Source organism: Myxocyprinus asiaticus, chromosome 7, assembly GCF_019703515.2.
Source record: "Myxocyprinus asiaticus isolate MX2 ecotype Aquarium Trade chromosome 7, UBuf_Myxa_2, whole genome shotgun sequence".
Lineage (NCBI taxonomy): Eukaryota > Metazoa > Chordata > Actinopteri > Cypriniformes > Catostomidae > Myxocyprinus > Myxocyprinus asiaticus.
This window is the reverse complement of record NC_059350.1, coordinates 8,610,542-8,637,286: the sequence shown is the minus strand read 5'-3', so window position 1 is coordinate 8,637,286 and position 26,745 is coordinate 8,610,542. Positions and strand designations below refer to the sequence as shown.

The 26,745-nt window shown below is 35.9% G+C and overlaps 1 protein-coding gene across 5 annotated transcripts in view; it reads left to right on the top strand.

The window, feature by feature from the left end:
- The window catches only part of sh3pxd2aa (SH3 and PX domains 2Aa), a 165,105-nt gene that overhangs the window by 112,708 nt on the left and 25,652 nt on the right, over window positions 1–26,745 (top strand). For 3 of the 5 annotated variants that reach the window (XM_051703257.1, XM_051703253.1, XM_051703252.1), the window contains exons 7-9: window positions 1,967–2,014; window positions 7,793–7,921; window positions 26,039–26,152. In XM_051703257.1, coding sequence (XP_051559217.1) covers window positions 1,967–2,014; window positions 7,793–7,921; window positions 26,039–26,152 — 291 coding nt within the window. The remainder of the gene's footprint in view (window positions 1–1,966; window positions 2,015–7,792; window positions 7,922–26,038; window positions 26,153–26,745) is intronic. The other 2 variants (XM_051703256.1, XM_051703254.1) reach the window with 1 other exon arrangement.

The window sequence follows — 26,745 nt, the reverse complement described above, 5'->3', positions numbered from 1 at the left end:
AATAGGCACTTTTGTTGGCTCTGCGCCCGTAAAAGCACTTCACAGAAATCAACGTCATGTTATTGTGTCACGTAACTCGGTGCGCCAGCAGTTTACCCCTTAAATGACAGTCTAGAGTCTTGCGAACAGTATTCAGTCAGTTTAAATTCATTTAAATTATGCGTTGCATATAGCGAAGCCAAAATACAACGTCCACGCATGAGGACATGGGGTCGCACAAGGTAAATTACAGCATGCTCTTGAGCTGACATGTCATGGACTCCAAGTTTGAGCAAAACCAGATGGTCCGTTATTTGAGAATGTTTCAAAGAGCATCTTGTTTACTCAAATGGAAGCAACAAATCTGACCTTTTGTACAAAGGACTAAACATTGTTGCAAACCTCATAAATTTGCTTAGATTTGATTTGTGATCTAGAAATAATGCAAAATCTTAAATATCTCTTATCTTTGAAATGTTCAAAATCCTAAAACTTTCTGTTTATCTTCAGGTTTACATAAATAAATAAAATCACATTTTCAATGTGGTCTCAGAGTTTTGGATCCCACTGTCACCTGTTTATTTAACATAGATGCAGAAGATCTGATACCTTCAGATGACCGCTTTGAAAGTTGTTAGTAATCTTTTGAAGCTAAAAGGGAATGACGATCTTAAATGACATTTGCTTGACATTTTTGTGACTGATTCACCAGCCGTTCTGGTTATTTGCCAGTAACGCGTGTGCCATTCTTCAAAGTTGTTCAAATGAGATCGAGATTTGGGTGGGGACCAATCCTTGAGGAGCATGAAAGGGTAATAGCTGCTCGGATCAAATGCTACATTTTCATTAGTTGTGTTAACGTTTAACACACAATCACATAGAATGTAGGAGGGAAGAAATGTCAGGAATGAACAGATTAGGAGACGGAGGTGTGGAATGAAGTGAATGGGTGGAGGCATATATGGGTGAGGTTCCTCTGGGGTCAAATGAAGGTAAAAATTTATAAGTGAGAACCAATGTGAGCTTGAATTCTGTGTTTTGAGCATGTTCATTTTTTATGGAGCTTAAAGCTGAAATGTGTTAAAATACTTTCTTCTATCATAACTAAATATGCAAAGACTATTATAAGAAATCAATTTGTTGATCGGTATACTGACAAAAAAGTATTTGTTTGAGCATCCTGACCAGCCAGATATAACAACATTGGCTCAACTTGTTTGTCCGACCAATGTAATACAGGTTTTTGGGAAAACAGATTTGAAAACTATTTGAGCAATTTTATTTATTGATGCTAATGGTGCAGAAATTAAATACTTCAAACTTAAACTATACTAAATGTTGGCGTCATATGTGCACATGCCTTCATGGGAGCTCACTCCCCAGTGCCTTCTCGAATTTTTTTCCCAATAGTGACTCCTGACATTTAATTTCCTGATGAAGGTTTTTTGTGTGTACATGATAACAGAGGAGATATTAGGAAACTCCTCTGTGACCACACACCCTCAAATTCAGACATATTGGCTTTCCAAGTAATACATTTTTTTGGAGTACTCACACACGTACAAACAGAGTCACATTGTTTTTCAGCACCATGTGATGCTTAATGGGTATTGTTACCAGATGGTGCCTTGCTTAATATCTTGTGCCGTGCTGTGCTCTCTGCACTATTTGCCATTTAGCCAGAGTGGGGTGTTTGGCAAATCCAGTTAAGAAGCTGCTAAGATGTATTAGGCAGTGGGATATGGTAGTGAACACATTAAAGTGTGAATCTCATGAAAACTGTCAACAAATATCTGGGTACTTTTGATCCCCCCCACCCCCCTCTTTATAGGAATAACTTGAATGTCAAAGCTAATTCTATAGGCCTTGGTTTTGCAGCATTGAAGAAAACATATAATACTGGCTGTTATATCTTTTCAACTATGTCCTGAATAATTTTCTATTCCCTTTTGTCTTATCTCTCTCCTTTCTTTTCCGCTACCTTCAGTTTGGATGTATGGCCTTCAGGACAGTCCAACCAAGTCTGAGGCCTCAGGTAGATATACTATGTGTGTGCATATGCTTTCTCTTTTCCTCTTGCAACTCTTCTCTCTTTATCCTATTTTTCCTCTTGCTGCTAGAACAAAATAGCTTGTAATCTCTTGTCTCTGTACACTAACAAATAGCAAACTAGAAAATAGGTTTAAATAAGTCTTGAATGCATACTTGAGTTTAAAGCACATCATTCTCATGTTTGAAAGTTTGTTACTAGTTAGGGTTGAAAACGCTGTTCTTAGACCAGCAAGACTAGAGATCCTTAAATATCATGGTGTTCTCAACAGTGTTATAAAATCTTGAGTCAACACTCTTTAAAATAATAGGTTTTTTTTAATGGTTCTTTGCTATTTTTGCTGTTCTTTGGTGATTTAAAATTGTTCTTGATTTATACATTATAGGTTCTCCAGATTAGTGCATTGGTTTTTGGGATCTTGTAAAGAATTTAAATACATAATCTTTACTATTCACCCATGCGGTATTGTGTACGGATTAGGGGTGTGCAGCGAAGCCATTATCTGTATCTGTTTCTGTATTCAGATAGAAATGGATGTGGGCGTGGCTTAATCCGGACGTGTCTCAATTTTAAAATGAAACTCTTACATTTAGTTTCTGTATATAACATTTGCCTCAGATAGGCCTATTTATTTATTTATTATTATTATTATTATTATTATTATTATTATTATTAAGCCTACAAACAGGTGAAAGCACCATAAATTTATATCAAAAGGTTTTATGATAGGCTACACTCGAGGCTTATTTTGTGTGCACATATTTTGACATAATGTGGACATAATTATTTAAATTACATGTGCAGAATTAGCAAAATGCAGTGGAATAAATGGTAAGAGTGAGCCTCTATACTTTTCTAGAAGAGAAAATTGGAAAACATTTGCATGTTTTTGTTTCTCTGCAATCTTCCATGTGCAGGAATATTCTGAATAGATTTACAAGTATTTAAACCTCTATGGAGCATTTAAACTGTTTGAGAATAAAGGTTAAACTATGCAATTAACTTAATTGGTGATGTGGATATAAATGTGGTCAGCTTTAAGAGATGCACAGACGAGCTCCACTAGAAAATCATCACTTCTCTGGTCCTTCCTTACATGTGAATTGAGTGGTGGTGGCGTAGTGGGTAAAGCACATGGACAGGTTGCTGGTTCGATCCCCACAGCCACTACCATTGTGTCCTTGAGCAAGACACTTAACTCCAGGTTGCTCCGGGGGGATTGTCCCTGTAATAAGTGCACTGTAAGTTGCTTTGGATAAAAGCATCTGCCAAATGCATAAATGTAAATGTAATGTGAATTGTGTTGATGTGTTAACAGAAATTTTAAAAAGTAGAACATGTGTATGATTTAGTATATTAGTTAATGTTACTCTTGACAAGATTAGATTTCTGAGAGGCGCACAATTAACAGAGACTGAAACAGAGTCGAGACCGAGGCCATCCGATGAACTTGAAATCACACCATGTGCATTTTCATTCATAAGGTTTACACTAGTAATATTGGCTTTACAGACTCGTCATTGCTTTTGTAATTTTCGATATGTTTATTTAAAATATTGCTTAATACCTGTGCTCGTTGGATGATCAGTCTTCTGAATATTTTTTCTATTATTCGAATGAATTCGTTATTCGTTTTGAAATCATTATTCATGCCATATGCGAATAAGGTATTCGGCTTCGGGCTCAACCCTAGTATGGATATATAAATATACACTCACTGAGAACTTTATTAGGAACGCTATGGTCCTAATAAAGTGCCCGATGTGGTCTTCTGCTGTTGTAGCCCATCCGCCTTAAGCTTCAACGTGTTGTGCATTCTGAGATGCTGTTCTGCTCACCACAATTGTACAGAGTGGTTATCGGAGTTATCGTAGCCTTTCTGTCAGCTCGAAACAGTTTGGCCAGTCTCTGTTGAACTCTCTCATCAACAATGCATTTTCATCCGCAGAATTGCTGCTCACTGGATGTTTTTTGTTTTTGGTACCATTCTGAGTAAATTCTAGAGACTGTTGTGTGTGAAAATCCCATGAGGTCAGCAGTTACAGAAATACTCAAACCACCCATCTGGCAACAACAATCATGCCATGGTCATTTTGCTCCTGACCCGTATCTGCATGATTTCATGCATTGCTGCCACAAGATTGGCTGATTAGATGATCGCATAAATATGTAAGTGTACAGGTGTTTCTAATAAAGTGCTCAGTGAGTGTATATTTAGTAGTAAATAGTTATATTAATAATATTTGTAATTGTAAATATGATAACAATAATAATTTAATCTGCCTTAATCTCAGCATTAACACATATTCTTAAAAATATGAAAGCTAAAATAAATGCTAAAGAAAAAAGAATCTAGATGAACTCTCTTATTCTCCAACACCTCTCCAACTTGTTGTTGGATGATTAGTCAAGTAGTCGACCATCCTCTCCCATCGCTGTTAAAACGTTTTTTATGAAACTTAAGAAGGTTTGCTTATGGCATCAGGCCTTAAAACCCTTATTAGTTAGTAATTGGTTCTAATTAGAACCTTAGAAGTCAAATAACTGGTTTACATGTGGCTTATGAAGTTTATGCTGGAAGAGGAAATGACTAAAGTAGGTGTTGCAAGGTTTGCAAAGTTTAGAAGAAGACATACAGTGTAAAAACAGAGGACATAGAACGTGACATGAGAGCTTGTGGTCTCCTCTCAGCCCTCTGTTTATCCACAACGGCCTATGAATAAACATTTCAGTAAAGAATGTGCTCAGTTTTCAGAAATAAATGCTGACGCTCACAGAGCTATGGCCCATTTGGAGCATGTTTTCAACATGTTCAGCACACACACTCTCCATAACTGGTCAATTTAAGGTAAAATGGAGGAAAACATATTGATTCTATAACGCAGGAGTTTCCAAACTTTTTTGTCAGGCAGACACCTTTGATCTAAATTATATACTTGAAGTACCCCCTGAGATTTTTAGTAATGCTTATCTATAAATAAATATGATTAATTTAAAAACGTCTCTACATGTTGTTATTTAGAAACAATTAGAGCACCTTATTTAATCATTTTGATAAGAGTATGCAAGTGTTCTGTTTTGGTTTGTTTTATTATGTTAATGTTTTTAGTAATAAAAGTATATTAAATCAAAAATTAAATAAGAATGAAAAATTATTAAATACAATTTTATAAATAAAAATAATAATAAATGTAATATTTAATATAAATATTTAATATTGTATTATTTATTATATGTACATTTGTTATTTATTTATTTATTTATTTACATCTAATAATTTAATTTAATTGACATTTTTATTTTACTTGTATTATCATTGTTTTATAAAAAAATATTTTCTTTTTTATTTGTATTGTTAAAATATTTTTATTTACATTTAATTAATATGTAATTTATGTTAGAAAAATAATAAATTTTTGAAGTTTAAAATTGTATAATGTATAATGTAAAAGTTATACATTTTTGCATAATTTAATCTGACATTGGCATTTCTATAAAAATCTCACATTTCATTAAAACCCAAAGGGGTTAGTGAAGCCCTGTTGGGTAAACCTTGCTAAAACACATGGCGTTTGCTCCAGTGCTGTGTTGTGATTCATTCATTTATTTATTTATTTATTTCAGCCTGTTTATTCTATCAGAATATAATGAAATATTTGCACCATTGGCACAAACAGTGCTGAATGTCAGAAATGTATTTCACATTTCACTTTAGCACAGCCGCAAACATTCAGTTGAGCAATATGTTTTTCAAGTTAGCATGACTTGATGCTGTGAAGCATAAAGCAGCTCTAATTAGCCTGTTCCATCTCTGATGGTGAAAGTGACAAGACTTCGAACTCCTTCTCTCTCCTCTCCCCCAGCATCAACAGTACTAAATATATTGAGTCAAAGGATTCCCCAGTAATCCTGATTTAAAAATCTTAAATGTCACATTCTGATAGATGCACAGCTGTTAATAAAGACACAATATCGTTATATGAACAGTTGTCAATAAACTCTGAATTAATGATCGTCAACTTCTTAGACTACACAGTGCCATAGTTCAGTTATTGTATCAGATGGTAATACCATGGTACACTGGTAGACCACTGTACTGAATGATTCTTCAGAAGATTGCCTTAGTATGTTTCTTTTTATAACCCATCCTTATATTTACAGTATTAGGGCTTTACATATTTATATGTTCGCATGGTAGCCATCAAATGCAGCCATGCACAGTCTTATTGGAACATTCTTCCCCTTAGAGATTTCACAAGAACATACATATTTCCATTTAGTGTTCCTGTAAGAACGCTTGAAACATTTTTCCTTTTGTCCCATTCCCTAGTCCAGAAAACCACACCAAGAGAGTTACCACACAATGTGCTAGTGCTAGTAAATATAGTGAGGAAACCGACTTAATCTGCAGAAATACTCCCTTGAAAAAAGTTTAGCTGTATGCAGGAAGTCATGGAATGCATAAGCCAGACACATTTATTGTGGTATACTTTGGATATTTTAGTTTTAGCCTTTTACTTTTGTGGTTCTAATAAAAGGCCAGAATTTGTAAAGAATTTAGAAAGTCCAACTCACAATACATAAAAAAATTAAAATAAATATTTAGTTTGGCCTATTGGGAGCCTTGCAGACTTCCCACCCTCATTGGATTTTCCTTTTGGATGGGCACCAAAAGGATTTGTGTGTCTAGGAATTAAGGTATCTCCCAACTTAACTGATCTTGTCGACCTGAATCTCAACAATATTCTAAAGAATGTCAGAAATGGTTTTCAAAGGTGGAACAGTTTACCTCCTCCAATCTCCTGGTTGGGACGTATCCGTTTTAAAAAAAATCGAAGATCATCTGCAAATTCTACCAAATACAATTTCTAATAGGACTTTCTGTGATATTGATAAAAGTTTACAAACTTTATTTAGAGAGGTTAAGAAATAAGAATGAAAACTAACTAGCTGCAACTTCCCTTTGAAAAGGGGGGTCTTTGCAGTTTCTTAAGGTAATAACTGCACAGTTTGACTTTTTACAGTCCAAATTTGCAAATAATGATAAAGACATCCACTTAAGATCCACTGAACAAATGAGACAGAAAGAGAAGAGGATTAAGACCAGTTTAAAATGCTTTCTTCTTGTGTTTCACGTAAACACAGCTTCACTCTCTCTCCTGCTCTGTCTTTACTCGGCACACTCATATGTTTCTATTTAAGGCTTAGAGAGCAGTCTGCCCTGATTGGCAATTTTTCTCCCCCCCATTTCACCCAGATGGGAGGAGAGAGAGAGAGGGAGGCCTATTTTTGCTCGAACGTTGAAGAAAAACTTTCTATTCCTCCACTCCAGAGTCACGTCCCCTACAGTAAGCAGCTCTCTCTCTGCCTCTTTTCCCCTCCTAACATTCTTCCCTCTTTCTTTCCAAAACTCTTCACCGTATTATGGAGACCCGGCGTTGCCACGGCTCCACTGAGCTATCGACTCCATGAAGAAAGTTTACCTTGCCTTGCTTTTTAATTGTTGTACATTTCCCCCCTTCAAATGCGTGTGTACCCCTGGCTACAGCAAGGGCGAAGGTTCATCTAAATGGCCAGTCGTTGTGGACCATGCATGGTCAGCTGGAGTTTGAGTTGTGCTAGGCTGTGTAGTGCATTGGATTCGGAAGTGGATGGCGGCATACAGGGGTCAAGGCGGAGGTCGCTGGCAGGGCAGGGTTGTCGGGGGAGGTGCAGGGATGGCGGGACGTTGGCTGACAGCTTGTTTCTTCCCTTCGCCGGCAGGACTGGACAGCAGTGAGCCCATGGTGCTTGAGCAGTATGTGGTGGTGGCCAACTACGAACGTCAGGAGAACTCTGAAATCAGCCTGAAAGCTGGAGAAACGGTAGACGTGATCGAGAAGAGCGAAAGCGGTGAGTTCCTGAGACAAACACACACAAACTAAATGGCTCACCACGTGGTATTTATTGATGAATGCTTGTGTATACACAAACCACAAACACGCATAGTTGCCTACAGACACATTGACTGTTTATAGGCACTCACAAACACACTTGCACAATGATGCCACACTATCAAGCCTTTATTGAAATCTGTTATCTCTGTCTTTCTTGAGTACTTTTGAAAGCTCATCTTTCAAAAGTGCTCTACAGAATGATATAGACTTTGTTTTTATACACTCTTCCTTTTTGATATATCCCTGCTGAAAATACCAGCATTTTACCACTTTTGTGTTTGTTTTTTTTTTTTTCAATTGTGTTGCGTTGCTTTGCTGTGTCGTGTTGTGTTTCGTTTTTGTTAGTTTTGTTTGTCCCCATCATGGTTTGCTTGTATGCAGGTGTCCCCAAAAAGGCTTGTCATCATTTACTCACCTTGTTGTTTTGTTTTGTTTGCTAGTATGCTAGTGTCCCCAACAGGCTTGTCATCATTTACTCACCTTCATGTTGTTCAAACCTGTTTGACGTTCTTCAGAAGTCTTTACTCAATTCTCAGTCTTCTCAGTCACTACTCAATTTCATTTTAGATTTTTTCCATTCAATGAAAGTGAAAGGTGACTGAAGCTGTCATTCTGCCTAACATCTCCTTTTGTGTTACACAGAAAAGATAGAAAGTCAAATGGGTTTGAAAGAATATGAGGGTAAAGAGTAAGTGATGACAGAATTTTTGGGCGAAGTATCCCTTTAACCAGCAATACTTCCTTGGTCAGCCAGCTTCATCAGAAACGCACCAAACCAGCATTTACAAGCCAGAAAATATATGCTGTTCAAAGGTGATCTTTTCATCAGGGATAACTCCTTCAATCTTTGTGCTTAAAATCCCCTTCTTCTTATAAATCTACTGACTCTTGGCTCCACCTGGAGGTGTCATTTGGCCAGTTTTCCTGATGGTTGGATGGCCAGAACCCCCTCTATATCTCTGGGATAGAGGCCAGGTTGATTTGGAATGTCCATGAGATAGGCATGATATGTATCTGGTTTAAATGATGTGCTAATGGACCAGGGTCACACCTTTAGGGTTCATACAGGACGTTGAGATTAACAACAACAATGCAAGGGTGAGTCGGAGTGGAGTTTGAGAGCTTTGAGTTTAGTTTGACTGTCCTTTGGTTTTTGTCATCTCAGATAAACCTTGCTAATGCTGTAAATGTTTAAACTTTGTGCAAACTTTTCATGCTGGTGAATCTTTTGGCCATGTACAACCAAGGCAGAACATGTTGACTCTTCTAATGTTCTGAACTTTGTCTCTAGTCATGCTTGCCAAACACTGCAGCCAAATGCTTGAATGTAATGCAAAATGTTTGACCGGTTCTTTGCACTGCCAGAGAACTAGCAATGGTAACAGGATCCCAAGAATTAGTCTCCTACTTTTCGATATAAATTAACCCATTTTAATCAGATTTTTTGTGAGTAATCATGTTATCATTTCCTTTAAATCATACAGAAAAAGAGTGGGCGGTTTTAGAAGGTATCACTGTTAGAGAGATATAAAGATGAATAATACCAAAGATTTCTAGAGTAAGACCACTATATACTCACAGAGAGCTTTACTTGCTGGTTTTAAGCTTAATTCTTAACTAGTTTAGGCTAGGTCTAAACTAATCTTACAGGCAGTTTTCATGGGATACTTTATTCTGAAATTTGTTTGCTGCCTATCATGTTGTAAACTCTATAAACTGTGGCATACATGTTGGATTAGAGTTGTTTATGGTTTCTTACACTTTGGGGTAGAACTACTGACCAAATGTGTTTTCAGAAAAAATAAATGCAAACTGAATATTTAACCATGACTTACTGAAAAGGTTGGTTGTTATGGCACTCTTAAATACTCTCTTAAATACTAAATAAATACTCTTCGCTGTAAATTGCATTCAGGCGATTTTTAGGTTTAAAGTTTAACCATAATATGACAGAGTAATTAGGAAAAAATACTGTATATGTCTTGAGAGATATTTAAAGCTAGGGTAACAAATATAACCCAACTTTTACAAATATTTACAGTAAATGTTCTAGCCTTTTCCATTGAGTCAGAATTCAAAACCTTGAATACATTATGACATCATGGTAGAATAATGGCAGCTATGCCAAACAGTCCAAACAGTCTATTTTACAATTGAAAATTTTTAGTCACCAGTTTACTCTATGCCTTTCGTTGTGCTGTAGATTTCTGTTTTTTGTCCACGTAATGTATAGGCTTTCAGTTAAATCTGTTACCATGACCTTTAGTCTTGGTTTTGCTTCTATTAATTGCTGAAGTAATATTAACAAAATATTGAAAGAGACTCCAGGCATAAGAGCCTTGCTCAGGATGTGGTTGTGCCAGAAATCCTTGGCTTTCTCAGCCACATCTAAATTCCAGCTGTTTTACAGTACAGTGCAGGCAAAGCGTGACAGCTTAACTTGCATTTGGAGCTGATGGGTTGGGAAGAAACAAACCAGGCATGGCCGGCATGTGGGTCACATGATCAATGAGCTTGAGAAAAAGTGTTAGAATTACAGAAAAGGAGGGAATCTATGTCCAAACATTTAAAACAGCCACAGACAGCGAGGCAAACTCCTTGATTAAACTCCCTGCCCTCCATTGACTCATAATTCCTCAAATGTCCAAAGCACTTACTGAAATTGAAGATGCTGCAGCAGTCCATTGTGACAGCAACCCATCCTCCAAACTCTGATCACTACAGCAGACTGACTCCAAAACTCATTATCCACATTTTTCTAACAAAGTACTAAACGACTACCCTCGTCAGAAGACAGTGTGACTGTCAAAGGGCTTATTTTATTACACTTAGTTATTATTCAAGCCAGCTTTTTAATAGGCCTGATATTGCATTTATAATAAGCAATTGGCAGAAGTCGGGCAGCTCTGGCTTTTCTCTGGGTCATGGAGAGGGAAGGACGGAAAAATCCCCCTTGTCCTGAGTTAATAAGCTAATGGATCTTCCAGGGCCTCGGGTTCTTCCAGAGCGGTTACTGTGTCACGCACCCCATACCAATACCAGGAGAAACCATTCTGTAAAATAGAGTCAGTTAATCACATTCAAACCAATCAAGGTTTAAAGTTCAGTGTGTGGTTACTATGGTTACTTCAGTCTACAATATTAAAACCACAGTTAAACTGGGGTATTTTTAGTAACACCATAGTAACCACAGAATTATGGTTTTTCTTACAATAGTTTTCATTTTCCTGTATTATCACTATGGTTTCACTTTGAATATCATGGTTTAAATATGGTTACTGTAGTAAAACGTTGGTAAATTGTGTCTTCTGTCTTTATATTTATGCATGTATTTTGCTACAAGTATATTCCAAAAAAACTCCCGAACCCAGCTTTTTAATAATTGGATAAAATAACACAAGGTGTAGTGGTATAATTTCATGTGAAAAAATGTACATTAAAGGTGCACTCAGTAATTATTTCCTCATTAAAATAGTTTAACTCCTAAAGACATGAATATTTTGCAATATATGTAGGAAATCATGACCGCTCACATTAAAATGAAGATCCCAGTCATTTCAGTAACCTTATAAAAGCTGTTTTATTCTACATGGAAAGGGTCCGCACATGGGGGCTGCCATGTTAGAGTCACATTACCAGCCAAATACTACTCACTTAATCTCAGTAACCGTACTGTTATTTGACACTTTCACTCATTGATTAAAGTAATCATAGCTGACTGTGGATACTACATTTCTACAATAGCATCTGAAACTGAAAACTATTGATTTTAAATGATGCTGCATCCAAGCCGCTATGTGTCAGTGTAAGTCCAAGATGACACAAAGACAAAAGTTACTGAGTGCACCTTTAAGTAAAACAGGTGTAGCATAAAATGTAATGCATAGCATTAAAAATAATATAAAAGAAGACAGCCTCATGTTTTTTTTTTATTTAATTATTTTTATTTATTTATTTATTTAATTATTGCATATTGTATTGAATTCATGGTTTCTTGTGCATGGTTAGAAAAAGAGCACCACTACAGGAATACTTTGTGTTATTTTATCCTTGCAATACAAATAGCAGTGAGGTTTGGCAATTCATTTTTCTACACTCGTAGTAAAGAATTGCATTGTAAAGAGTCGTTTTATGTGAGATTTTATACAAGCTTAGTCCAAACGTATTACCGAACCTCACTGCTATTGTTAAAGCCAGGATAAAATAGCATGGGCCTACACATATTAAATAATGTACATTAAGACAGAACACCAGGTATATTATATAAAATGAGGTATCTGCATCTTACCTCAATATTCTAAAAAAGAAAGAATGTGTTAACAGCTTCTATATTATAATTATTTTTTTTTTACTGCATATTTGCATTGAATTCAGAGTTTTTGTGTGACACGAGTAAAAGAGCATAGCACCTGTTTTTAGACATCCACTTTAATGGCACAAACTTTTGAAGGTAACTCTATTGCCCCCTTGAGTATTGAGGGTTGTTACGGCCTACTAAGCATGTTCAACTGGAGCAATATTGGCAATACGTTGGCCAAGTGCTTGTATCTGCATAGGCATACTTGCTTAAATATGTTTCGGGCCTTAATGGGTTATTAATTTGCTATTTATGCAGTTATGCTCAAGAAATTTTCTTTTAGGATTCCATTGAGAAGCAAAACATGCTTGATCTCATTTTTAGCTCTTTTGGCTTTCTCACAAGACCACTACACTTTCCGAACAATGCTCTTCTATGAAAATTGCTCTGTGCCACCAATATTGTGAGGTTCCCTCCCATCCTCTTGCCTCTCTCTCCCCTGGGTCCATTCATTCAGCCGGTAACACCCGCTTACTGAAACAGAATCAACAGAGGGCTGCTCCTGGTCTCGGGTAGGCTGCGTTTGTCTTGGCCTATCTCCCACTGGAGATCCGGTCCATGGAGAGCCTTGCTGAACCTGAACCAAAGAGTTCAACTCTCATTTGGATGTAGCTCTGAGTATGTCTGAAAAGATCTTTATAAGTCTGGTGCCATACTGTACCTATTTTATTAGCACTCTCTTTTAAATCACACTCAGTGATTGGTAGACAGGAAACTGCTATTTGTCAACTAAGACAGACAACGGTATATATACTGTGTGTGTATATATATATATATATATATATATATATATATATATATATATATATATATATATATATATATATGTGTGTGTGTGTGTGTGTGTGTGTGTGTATATATATATATATATACACACACCGATCAGCCACAACATTAAAACCACCTGCCTAATATTGTGTAGGTCCCCCTCGTGCCACCAAAACAGTGCCAACCCACATCTCAGATAGCATTCTGAGATGATATTCTTCTCACCACAATTGTACAGAGTGGTTATCTGAGTTACCGTAGACTTTGTCAGTTCAAACCAGTCTGGCCATTCTCTGTTGACCTCTCTCTTCAAGGCATTTCCGTCCACAGAACTGCTGCTCACTGTATATTTTTTGTTTTTGCCACCATTCGGAGTAAATTTTAGAGACTGTTGTGTGTGACAATCCCAGGAGATCAGCAGTTACAGAAATACTCAAACCAGCCCATCTGGCACCAACAATCATGCCTTGCTCCAAATCACTGAGGTCACATTTTTTCTCCATTCTGATGGTTGATGTGAACATTAACTGAAGCTCCTGACCTGTATTTGCATGATTTTATGCACTGCACTGCTGCCACACGATTGGCTGATTAGATAATCACATGGATGATTGTTGGTGCCAGACGGGCTGGTTGGAGTATTTCTGTAACTGCTGATCTCCTGGGATTTTCACACACAACAGTCTCTAGAATTAACTCAGAATGGTGCCAAAAACAAAAAACATCCAGTGAGGGGCAGTTCTGCGGACGGAAACGCCTTGTTGATGAGAGAGTTCAACAGAGAATTGTCTACAGTAACTCTCTGTATAATTGTAGTGAGAAGAATAGCATCTCAGAATCTCATATATAAACGATATATATATATATAGAGAGAGAGAGAGAGAGAGAGAGAGAGAGAGAGAGATTGATATTTGGTTGATCAACATTTCTTCATCCTGTGTTGATGTAATGAAAAGAGCATGCATCCCATCAACAGCATCAAAATACTGGGTAGGCCCGCGATTGCCGTGATTCCCTATGAATGTCCCCTAATTTGTAAAAGTTGCTCCTAAATTACCATGTTAGGAGCTACTTTTAGCCTTAGGATTTTTTTGTGAATACGGGCCCTGGTCTGTTCTTCACACAAAGCTATCATAATGCTTCAGAAGACTTGGAATATGGTGTACGAGTCATATGGACTACTTCCAAAGTGCTTTTTTGGAGCTTGACAGCCCCTCTTGTCTGCTTTTATTGTGTGAAAAGCAGCATGAACATTCTTAAAAATGTCATATTTTGTGTTCTACAGAAGAAAAAAGTTTGAAAAGATACTAGAGTAAATGATGACAGAATTTTCGGAATTCAGAATTTTTTGAGTGAACTATTCCTTTAAAGTTTTGCATCCTTTTTGGGTAGGCATGTGGGCATTTACGAAGACTGAGCTTTGATTCGTATTTTCAGTCCTCATGGTCTTCATCATTATGAACAGTACATGCCAGTTGCCTGTTTCTTCAAAAACACTGCTCTCTTTTCCACTAATCAGTCTAGGAAAAACATCCAGGAAAAAAGATGAAATGTTTATGCTGATCTAAGACCAGCTGCTCCTTAACAAATCCCAACCACTGAAGCCCTTGAAATTAAAACCACAACAGTGATCACAGATCAGCATATAAGTGCAGCCTACATCATCAGCTTTTGAAGCATGACCAAAGAGAGCCCCGTTCACCTTGGCTTTCTCAGTGTACCCAAATCCCAATTCGGTTTTTGGCCAAAAACCTGATAGCTTTTCCGGAAAGAACTTGAGGGTGTCCGAATGTATAGACCAGACACATTGCTGCTGGCCTGGATTTTTGAGGAAGTCTTCTGAAAAATTCTTCCAGTGATTTAGACCTGAGTTTTATTAGATCTTTACCTGTTGGTAATCAAACACTAGAGATGTTAGAGTTATGTGGATAGATCATTTCAAGGTAAAAGCGAATTGGACAGTGACTCTGTTTGGCTTCCGAAGTGTTGGAGGTGTCAAAGAAAAGCATGATATTATTACTGAATGAAAGATGTGGTGTCCGATCTTCTAAAACAAGTTCTAAGAAGACATTTTTTGGAAATATTGAGCATACTTGAGGCTTCAATTTGAGTTTTTTTTTATAGAGTGAGGTCCTGGCATGTGTTGAAGTATGTGTTTTTTGTATCCATTGTTTGTAAAGATTTCAGAGATTCAGCACACGAAGCTCAAATGAGATATAGTTGAAGGTTAACAAGTAACTGATGATACATTAACATATTTTCATATCAGGTTTTATCAGAGGCCATAGTGCTTTCTAAGAAATATAGGATGAATTTACCTGAATTCACCCTACATGTGTTGCTTACTGTTGTTTTACAAATGTTATACTTCACATAAACAACTGTTTGGACTTCAAGCTAGTGCAAACAGTCAGGTATTTTTTTTTTGTGAAGAATTATAATGGTGGATGCCATTAGATTTTCTTCTTTTCATATTATGCTGTAGGACATCTTAAACTTTCTTCTTATAAATCATATTTTGCATTAAGCACGTGATTGTCTTAATACATTGTAATTGTGTGGGTTTTATGTTGAAGAGGGATTTCTGTGTGCTACCTCAGTCTCTAAAATAAGAAAGTGAAAGGAAAGTCTTTTTTTTTGTGTGTGTGTGTGTGGCTGGTTTGGATGGAGGGAATGTGTGGTGAAAACTGCTCTCTCTCTTTTTCCATCCTTCTTTCTTTCAGTGTCTCACTTCTCTCCTTTTGTCTCTTTCATGTCAATTAAATTTGACTTTGTTCATTTCAGATTACCAGAGCTGATCATCAAATTCGTTCCACCACACACAAGCTCAGATCAAAGAGTGACGTTCACAAGTACCTGTGAGAATTATGACATCATAAAGAGTGTTCTACACCTGTTGAAAGGTCTACAGTGCTCAAAATACTTTGTCAATTACTGGCTGCTCTTGGAGGACAGACTTTTTTATAAAGCTAAACAAAACGATCAAAAAGGCTTAGTGTGTACAACTTAGTTGATTCTTTGTGAGCCAATAAATAAATAAAAATAGACTGAAGGAAAAGAGTAACTGTGTAGTGAAAGCTATTTGCAGAATGTCTTTACAGCATTTCTTTCTTTTGTTCATTTATCTTTCTTTCTCTTTGTCTTTGTTTCATTTGTGCTTTATTTCATTATTTTTGTCGTTCATCCATTTGTTTGTTAGTTTGTCTTTTTTCTTTTTCTTTTGATCGTTTGTTCGTTTTTCTGTACTTTCTGTCTAACTTTGTTTTGTGCTTTCTTTCGTTCATTTTTTTTTCTTTCTTCTGATTGTGCTTTATATTGTTCTTTCTGTCTTTTGTTTGTTTGTTTTTCCATTCTTTCTCTCTTTCTTCTTTATTTCTTTCGTTCATTCCTTCATTTGTTTTTCTTTCTTTCTTTCTTTTTCTCTCTTAATTTTAGTTTGTGCTTTATTAGGGGCCAACACCGAAGGTATTTTTATTATTATTATTCTGTCTGGGAGTCTATGGCAGGCCTTTGAGCCGTACATAGGAAAATTATTAAATTTGGCACACTGAAAAGGGTGGGCATGAACAGCCTCTATACCAAATTTTAGGTCTCTAGGTCGTACTCTATAGCGCCACCACCAGTTCAAAAGTTCACTTTTCTTTTGGGTGTATCTTTTGAACTGTTTGTACTAGAGACATATATATATATATATATATATATATATATATATATATATATATATATATATATATATAAAAAAAATATATATATATATATATATATATATATATATATATATATATATATATATATATATTTTTTTTTTTTTCTTTTTTTTTGTCTGATTAGTCTCCTGATAATTCAAATACACCCCTTACATTTAAACTCCACACATTACAGTGGCCGCCATCTTGCATTATGACATTTACAGTTGAAATTTTTCACGTCCTTCAAACTTTGTCCAATTTGTCCCAGAAATCACCAGAAATCATTTTAATTTGTGCTACCATTCAGAAATTATGCTAATGCAAAGTTAACGAGGTCGGCGTGATGGATTTGAGGCTGTATCTCAGCAATGCTTTATCCTATCGAAATGAAACTTGGTATGCTTCATCAGGACCGTGATCCGAGGCAACATGCAATGTTTGGTGACAGCGCCACTTATAGGTCAAGAAATGTCAAAATTGGCTATTTTTGCCTGTAACTTTTGAACCATTTGTCCTAAAATTATGAGTTTGGTGTCTTTGGATTAATTGGGTCATGAGAATTTTTCCAACATCAGCCATATAACCTCACCACCATTTTGAATTTTATGAAAAAGTCATGTATGTTTTAAACACTTTGTCCGATTTGAATGACAATTGGAAGGGGTCTTCAACATCATGTCCTGAGGGTACCTAAGCAGTTTGGAGACAGCGCCACATAGTGGTCAAAATGCTTAGTCAATTTAAACAAAACTTTTAATGTTTCATTGCTTCCTTATTCTAAGTCTTCTGAAATTGGAAGAGATACATTTCTAAATGTATTTATTTTATATATATATTTATTTAACTCTTTCACACATACCCAGTTAATAACTGGGCCCTGCAGTGTAGCATCACACATGTGTGTTTTTGCAACATCCAGTAATTGGAGACAGCGCCACATAGTGGTCAAAATTCTTAGTCAATTTAAACAAAACTTTTAATTTTTCATTGCATCTTTATTGCATCTTTAAGTCTTCTGAAATTGGCAGAGATACATTTCGAAATGTATTTATTATATTTTTTATATATATTTAAAACCTGCTGCTCTCAGATTGGAATGTATCTTTGGCATTTATTTAGCTGTGTCAACTGTATGGCCCAGTGGTTAATGTATTAGAACACAGGTCAAAAGTTAATGAGTTCAATTCCCACAAAGAGCAGTTTTAAAGTTGTTCTACTGTTGATCTCTAAGTCTTCATATTGTGCTAACAACAATGCAGATTATACTTTATTGCGTAATTCCTACTTCAATTTAAAAAAAACAATCTATCAAATTTTCCAACATCAGTCATATAACCTCTCCACCACTTTTAACTTTATGAAAAAGTAATGTTAACTTGAAACACTTTGTCCGATTTGAATGAAAATTGGAAGGGGTCTTCGACATCATGTCCTGATAGTACTTAAGCAGTTTGGAGACAGTGCCATATAGTGGTCAAAATGCTTAGTCAATTAAAACAAAACTTTTAATGTTTTATTGCTTCCTTATTCTAAGTCTTCTGAAATTAGAAGAGATACATTTCTAAATGTATTTATTATATCATATATTTTTTTTTTTATTTAACTCTTTCATACATACCCAGTTAATAACTGGGCCCTGCAGAGTAGCATCACACATGTGTGTTTTTGCAACATCCAGTTATGTTACAAGCTTTTGCACCGACACAGGCCTGTTATTTATATTCGCTCAAACAGTTACTCATACAGTCACAGAACAAATTAATTTTATATATATATATATATATATATATATATATATATATATATATATATATATATATAACATCCAACTTATCACCAAAGTACCATGATAAAAAGTTTACAGCTCTTATACACACAGTCAAATACATCGAACGCGATCTTCCTCTGATGCATGCTGCCATTTGTTTACATTAGTAGAGGTTGTCATTCGCCAAACAAACAGCTACTTAAAGAGTATTTTCAAGCACATAATATGTTTATTTTATGTAATAAACAGCCTAACTTCACCAAAGTACCACGATAACAGTTCATAGCTTGTATATGCACAGCCATCATATAAACGCGATCTTCCCATGCACGCAGCCACGTCTGCTGATTAGGTGCAGCTGCGGATTTCATTAACACAAACAGTAACTCAAACAGTCTTTTCAGGCATATAATACATTTGGTTTCAGAAAGAGACAGCCAAACTATCACAAAAGCACCACAATAACAGTTTAAAACTCGTTTACTCACAGTGAAAACATGCTGATCGAGTGCGATTATCCATGCACGCAGCCAAGTCTGTTTACAGACTTAGTGCTTGTCACACACACAAAATGTCTGAGGTGTCAAAGTGCATAGGCAAACCAGACTGCTGATATTATTTGTTCATTTGTTTTTTACAGCTATAAAAAACGAAATAAATAAAACAAAAAACAGTACAGCAGACATAAGCCATTTGTTCACATGTTTACTATATTATATACAGTATTTTTTATGACAAGAAATAAATAAATAAATAAAAATATATACTCATCTACACTCTGCCCCCCTCTACTGGCTGTGCAGTGTCATGTGCAAAAATAACTCACTCCAGGGGGCAATATAAATATATATATTTAAATTGTATGATTTTAAAATAAAACTGAAGTGTCTTGTTTGGACATTTTATTTAGTGTACAAAAGGCAATGGACAGTTACAGTACATTCTAATATGAACCTATTTCTAAACAAGAACTCATGAGTGGAAAATTCAATGTAGGTTAAATGGTGCTTATTAGATTATTTACGGTAGTTCTTTGAAATACAGGCGCATCTACTAAAACTTCCCTTAAATTTATCTCATGGGATTAAACCATCATGCATGTAGGCACTTATTTAATTTTAGAATGGACCTATTAATAGTAAATGTAATTCATGCTATTATAAATAGTGCAAAGAACACTTAGCAGTGAGCTGTTTATTATGAGACTTAACTTTACCCCACTTTGTTTTTTGATTAAAAAAAAAAAAAAAATCAAAAATATGAGTCTAAAATAGTTTCTCGGAATCAGATCCATCAATTCCAAAACCAGGAATAACTCACCCATGGTAACTTAAAATAAACCTTTGTCATAACCTAAAACAACATTATTAAGATTAAACGGAACTTGAAACATAACTATAATCCGCAATTACTTTTTAATGTTAATTAATAACACCCCCAAACAGTCCCCAAAACCTCCAGTGACCTACCTAATTAATTATGCAAACACAACAGCCAATAGCAAGTCTCCAAGCAAAAATCACAACGGAAGTTACAGTATTTTTTCTATGAGGTTTAGTTTCACTTTCCTGACAGAATTTATAACCTGTGTTGTTTGTCACTGATTTGCAAGGAACAAATTAGCTAAATAAGTCCACTGTCACAGTGACAAAAAATACATAAAAATAAATAATTCCCTTCAAAATGTTGATTCAACAGTGCTCAGTGTTAGTTCTTAACACCATCGGGTGGGACCGAAATGAACACTAACGAGTGTATATTTATCACTGGGGATTTTGCTGTGTACTCTCAACCTAAAATGTCTCTTTGATGTCAGTGAGCCTTGTCGATTGTGTGGTGCAGTGGTTAGAGCTCTGGGCTTTAGTTCAAATACCCTGGATGAACTCTGGTTTGATCCCCATCTCAGCTGGTTTAAATGTTGTGCTGGAGCTCTTTGCATTGTGATTGGTGTATGGCTTTAGGACTTGGCCCCAATCATTGCTGCTTGCTGCTATATTTTAATTATTTTTGTTGTTCATCCATTTGTTTGTTCGTTCGTTCTGTCTTATGTTCCTTCTTTTCTTTCTTTCTTTCTTTCTTTCATTCTTTTTTTTTGTCATTTATTTAGTTTGTGCTTTATTTAATTCTTTTTGTTGTTTATTTGTTAGTATGTTCTTTCTTTTTCTGTTTGTGCCTTATTTTGTTCTTTATGTCTTTTGATCATTTGTTGTTTTTTCTGTTCTTTCTCTCTTTCTATTTTTTGTTTGTGCTTTTTCATTCTTTTGGTCATTCGTTTGTTTTTTTTCTATCGTTCTTTCACACGCGCGCGCACACACACACACACACACACACACACACACACACACACGTTGGTGCAGCTATCCTTATGAGGACTCTCCATAGACATAATGATTTTTATTCTGTACGAACTATAGATTCTATCCCCTAACCCTAACCCTACCCCTAAACCTAACACTCAAAAAACGTTCTGCATTTTTACATTTTCAAGAAAAATATCGTTTAGTATGTTTAAGCAATTTAAATTATGGGGACACTAGAAATGTCCTCATAAACCACATTTATAGCATAATACCCTTGTAATTACCAGTTTGTAAAAATCCTCGTAAACCACTTAAACCTGCCCACACACACACACACACACACACACAGCCACTGCATAACCGTGTGTATCAGAATGAACTGCCGATGAACTTCATTCTGACATTTCAGCATTTTCCAGAAGCCGACAAGCACTCAAAGTGTCAAGATTAATTAACCTGTTTTTGTTCTCAAGTTCAGCACCATCTTTCTCAAAATGGCCTAGATTTTGTACTTTGAAGATCGAGCCCACCTATATCTCAGCAGCAATTCTTCTGTTATCTGGTTTGAAAAAGAGAATCGTAACATCCTCCATAAACTGCTGAGGAATTCAGAGGAGTACATCGTGTTAACATCAATCATGCATTCATGCATTGTTAATCTTAACTACCTGTCATATCACTGGTTTAATTGGTGTTCCAACTTTGACATTAAACAAGAGTTTAGCTTTGGAAATCTGGGGAGTACAGTATAACTTAAACCTTCACATCATTCCAGCTGGACTTGGATGAGAGGAGCTGGAGTCAGTTAACATCTTACTCGTTTGGCTGTTTATATTGATTATTGCTGTATTGGAGGTCCAGTATCTGAAATCTCTAAACAAAAGCTGTGAAATTGTGTCTTTAATCCTTAAAGGATTTCATAAAGGTGAATTGCATAATTTCTGCACTAATAGCGTCACCAGACAGATAAAAAAAGAAAAGAATAAAAGAGTGTTTACAAACAGGTTTTTTGAACAGTCTTCACATCTTCCATTGGTCAGAAAACAGACTGTCCCGCCCCAAACTAACGCCTTTTGTTGAGCCAATCGGGCTGCTATGTCTGGCTGGTTAAAATGCTTAAACAAACAGAGCAATGATTTTGATAGCACCACAGAGCCGCAGTGTTTACACTTTTTGGGGGAATTAACCACCGAATGGCTTGTTTATAGTTGACTCTGCATGTGAAGGTATGATGGGAGAAAGTAAAACATTGAAAAAATTACACACTTCACCTTTACCATTTTTCTTAAAGGCTATGATAAAACAAACATACACCTAAAACATCCACAAACACACAACCTACACCAAGCGATGGGAATGAAAAGCATCTTTGTGATGGCTAAACTGCAAGCAACCCTTGCCATTTTGCATTTTGATTGAATTGACCCTCTGTGCTCGCCATAGACGGTTCCTGGTGGGCACAAACAAGGAGACAGTATCTTATTCAAAGAGGGGCAGTCAGGCAGGGTGGCCACAACCTTCTCTCAGCTCACACACTTGCATACACACATGAGTAATATCGGGGTGGTATAGGTATTGGGGTTGCCAACTGGACTTAAGTTAACGTGATGGGTTCTATACAAGAGCTGCTCTATTCTGTTGGGTCATTGACTCAGATGCAGCACTGTTTTTTTTTTTTTCTTTTTTTTTTCTGTTTTTTCTTCTGTGAACACAAAAGGAAATGCTAGGTGGTGCATTAGTATCAGTCACCATTCACATTTACATTTATGCATTTGGCAGATGCTTTTATCCAAAGCGACTTACAGAGCATACTGTAAGTACAGTATACATTTTATCAGTTTGTGTGTTCCCTGGAAATCTAACCCATGATCTTGGCATTGCTAGCTTCAAGCTCTACCAGTTAAACAACAGGAACCCATTCACTTGAAATACAATGGGGTGACAGCCGTAATTACAAAATAAACTGCCTGGTTATAAAGGGAAACAACATTTCCATTGGAGTCCCATTGGATGTAGTCAATTCTGGTTTAGTTTCAGTTCTCTTATGTTTTTATTGTGTGTTTGGGTGTATAAATGTATTTTAATGCATAATTTGCACTCCTCTGACTTCATCGTTGGACTGAGCTGATATTAAGAACATTTGTTGTTCATCACTAAATGCCTTGTCAAAAGATATATGTTTTTACGATGCCATAGCTGGAATATTGCTGACTGATGACATCACAATGTTATGAGCAGCTATTCAGCAATACTGTTACCATGGCAACAAGCTCGCTCATATGCGGAGAGCTCTGTTTTAAATTATCATCCACTGGCGTTCACTTATATTAGCTTTAAAATGTTCCATCAGTTTGCCAAATATACTGTTTAAATTCCTTTATGTCAGCATTACGTAATGATCCACTAAATTAGTGATGTCACAGTGTAGTTTTTAGCAGCTGTACATTTGAGTTACCAAACTACAACCCCAGTTCCAAAAAAGTTGGGACAGTATAAAAAATGCTAATAAAAACAAAAAGGAGTGCGTAAATTATATTCACCCTTTGCTATATTGAAAGTACTACAGCTAAACATTGTATGATGTTTTACCTTGTTAATTTCATTGTTTTTTTTGAAAATGTACAGGAACTTCAAATCAGATGATTGCAACACACTCCAAAAAAGTTGGGACAGTCAAGTGTGAAACATCACCATTTCTTCTAATAACACTTATTAAGCATTTAGGCACTGAAGCCACAAGTCTGTTATGTTTATAAAGTGGAATTTCCCACATTCATCCATTATGCAGGTCTTCAGCTGCACAAATGTACGGGGTCTTCGTTGCCGTATTGTGCATTTCATAATGTACCACACATTCTCAATTGGAGATGTTCAGGACTGCAGGCAGGCCAATCTAGCACCCACATTCTCTGCTTATTTGGCCAGTATGTGGTTTGAAGTTGTCCTGCTGAAAATTCCGGGACATCCCCGGAAAAGACGGTGCTGGATCACAGTATGTGCTGCTCCAAAATGTGTACATATCTGTCTGAATTAATGGTGCCCTCACAGATGTGTGAGTTACCCATGCCATGGGCACTGACACACCCTTGGCCCATACAGACACTGGCTTTGGACCTGACGCTGATAACAGCTTGGATGGTCCTTTTCCTCTTTGGCCCAGAGAACACGATGGCTGTGTTTTTCAAAAACTATTTGAAATGTGGACTCATCGGACCAAAAAAACATTGTTCCACTGTTCTACTTTCCATCTAAGATGAGACCGAGCCCAGAAGAGTCGGCAGTACTTCTGGACAGTGTTGATGTATGGCTTCTGCTTTGCATAGTAAAGTTTTAACTTGCATCTGTGGATGCAACGGTGAATGGTGTTGACTAACAAAGGTTTACTAAAGTTATCCCAAGCCCATGTTCATGATATCCATTACAGATGAATGATGTTTTTTTAAGACAGTGATGTCTGATGGATCAGAGATCATGCACATTCAGAAGGGGTTTTCGTCTTGCCCTTTACGCACTGCGATTTGATCAGATTTCTTGAATCTTTTAACTATATTGTGCACTGTAGAGGGCGAAATGCCCAAAATCCTTCCAGTTTGTCTTTGGGGAACATTGGTCTCAAAGTGCTGGATTACTTGCTGAAGCATCTGTTGGCAAATTGACAAGTCTCAAATGATCCTTGCTCTTGAAGGACTAGGCTGTTTTTGGAGGCTCCTTATATACGATGACACGATTGCCTCACGTGTTTAACATCTCCGGTTTCACATTGCCTTGTTATTTTAACTCGTCAAATTGTTATTAGTCTTAAATTGCCCCGTCTCAACTTTTTTGGAGTGTGTTGCAATCATCTGATTTGAAATTACTGTACATAAAAAATAAAATAAAAACAACTATGAAATTCACAAGGTAAAACATCATATTATGTGTATTTGTAGTGTTTTCAATACAGCAAAGGGTGAATATAATTTACAAATCACTACTTTTTGTTTTTATTAGCATTTTTCATACTGTCCCAACTTTTTTTGGAATTGGGGTTGTACTTGATAGTCCACTTTTTCTTGAAATATTCTGACTTTTTACTCCTTTGTTTTTTTGTTTTCAGTCCTGCTCTATGAGTTATTGTGGAAATGTGGATTATGACATGATGACACAAATCATAATTCTGCCACTCTATTGACCGTTGACACATTCTGCACAAATTCAGACAAATAAGCTCATCAACAAGAAGGAGAGGAAACACATAAATCTAATTGAAGAATTTATGGTCAAAAACACCCACACCCACATACATATTAGCTCTATGAATCATAAAACATGTCATCATGTTAGGTGCTAGGATTATGTCACACACATACAGCCGTCCTGTTTTCACTGTGCACACAAACATATATCCGTAGAAATATATTTGATATTTATGACATTGCAGGGTCTAATTGATCCCAGATGTTACACAGGAAGTGCGTTGAATTCATAAACACATTTTCTGAAATGAAATAACACCAGAGAGAGATAGAGAGAGTGTTTGTATGATACCTCCCATCATATTAGTTTAAACCAAATGTTTGTGCATTAAGGCTTTGACTTTGTTTGCAATCCATGGGAGATGATAAACATGGATGCATTATCTCCACTCTCTCTTTATAGTAACAAACATGTCTGTCCAGTTCTTATTGGCTCAGATGCACCTAGTGTGATACTGTATATGGTGAACAAATGTTCTTATTTCACCATATTTCTCAACTTAATTATTTCTGTTGTTATGTCAAATGTCATATTCAAGTTTAATCAGTAATTAACACTTCTTGGGTTTAATTTGGTGAAAACAATAACTTTTCTTATGTCAATCAAATTTCATGACAAAATAAATTTTTTTAAATCCCTATTATTCTAACCTTTCTCTTAAGTTATAATTTATGCATATTTTATTGTATATAATTTTATATTTAAAAATAAATATAATTTTATAATTGAATATTAATAATACAATTATTCTAATTATATATAGAATATTATTATTAATAATTCAATTTTAATTATTTAATATATATATATATATATATATATATATATATATATGTGTGTGTGTGTGTGTGTGTGTGTGTGTGTGTGTGATTTTACATGTATTAATATGTATAATTAATTAATTTTAATATATTTATTTACTTTAATATTTTCTTTGTTGTTTGTTTGTGTATAGGCTGGTGGTTTGTCAGCACAGCTGAAGAACAGGGCTGGGTTCCTGCCACGTACCTGGACTCTCAGAGCGGCACCAGAGATGATCTGGACCTGGGAACATCTAGATCAGGAGAAGGTAGGACTGACTAAAGACACTCTCTTTGTACTTCTTTAAAACACATACAGACACTTATTTTCATTTGGATCTTGAAGGTCTTGTTCTCTCCGTATGGAAAACTACACCCACATTCCTTAGCATTCTTCATCTTCTCTCATTCCTCACTTAGATCTTACACAGGGGTAGGTGTGAGTTATTGGCTCATAATTAAAATTCTCTCAATAGTGACTAAATGATTCGAATGTTTAAAATATTCAACATTTTTCATACCAAATCTACTCACAAGTTGTCTGTAGCTGAATTGTTATCCTTTGTAAAACATTTTGGTCATAATATAGTTGACTCTTGCCTTAATGAATGCGAGTGTGGTTTGATGTTTGCTTGTTTACCCAAGAGCTATAATGATAAAATGATGCTAGTGCAAATTTACTTTGGAGGGTAGAATTAGAAAAAGTACTCTTATTTTTAACTAGGGTTTTCAAACCACACATTTGCGCAATTGGACCTTTGATTCCAAATCTTATTGTTACTGAGATAAAGCCTCTGTGACAACTTCCCTGTGGGACAACTAGCCCAGGTTTCCCCTATACCTTGAATGCTCTGTATGTTGC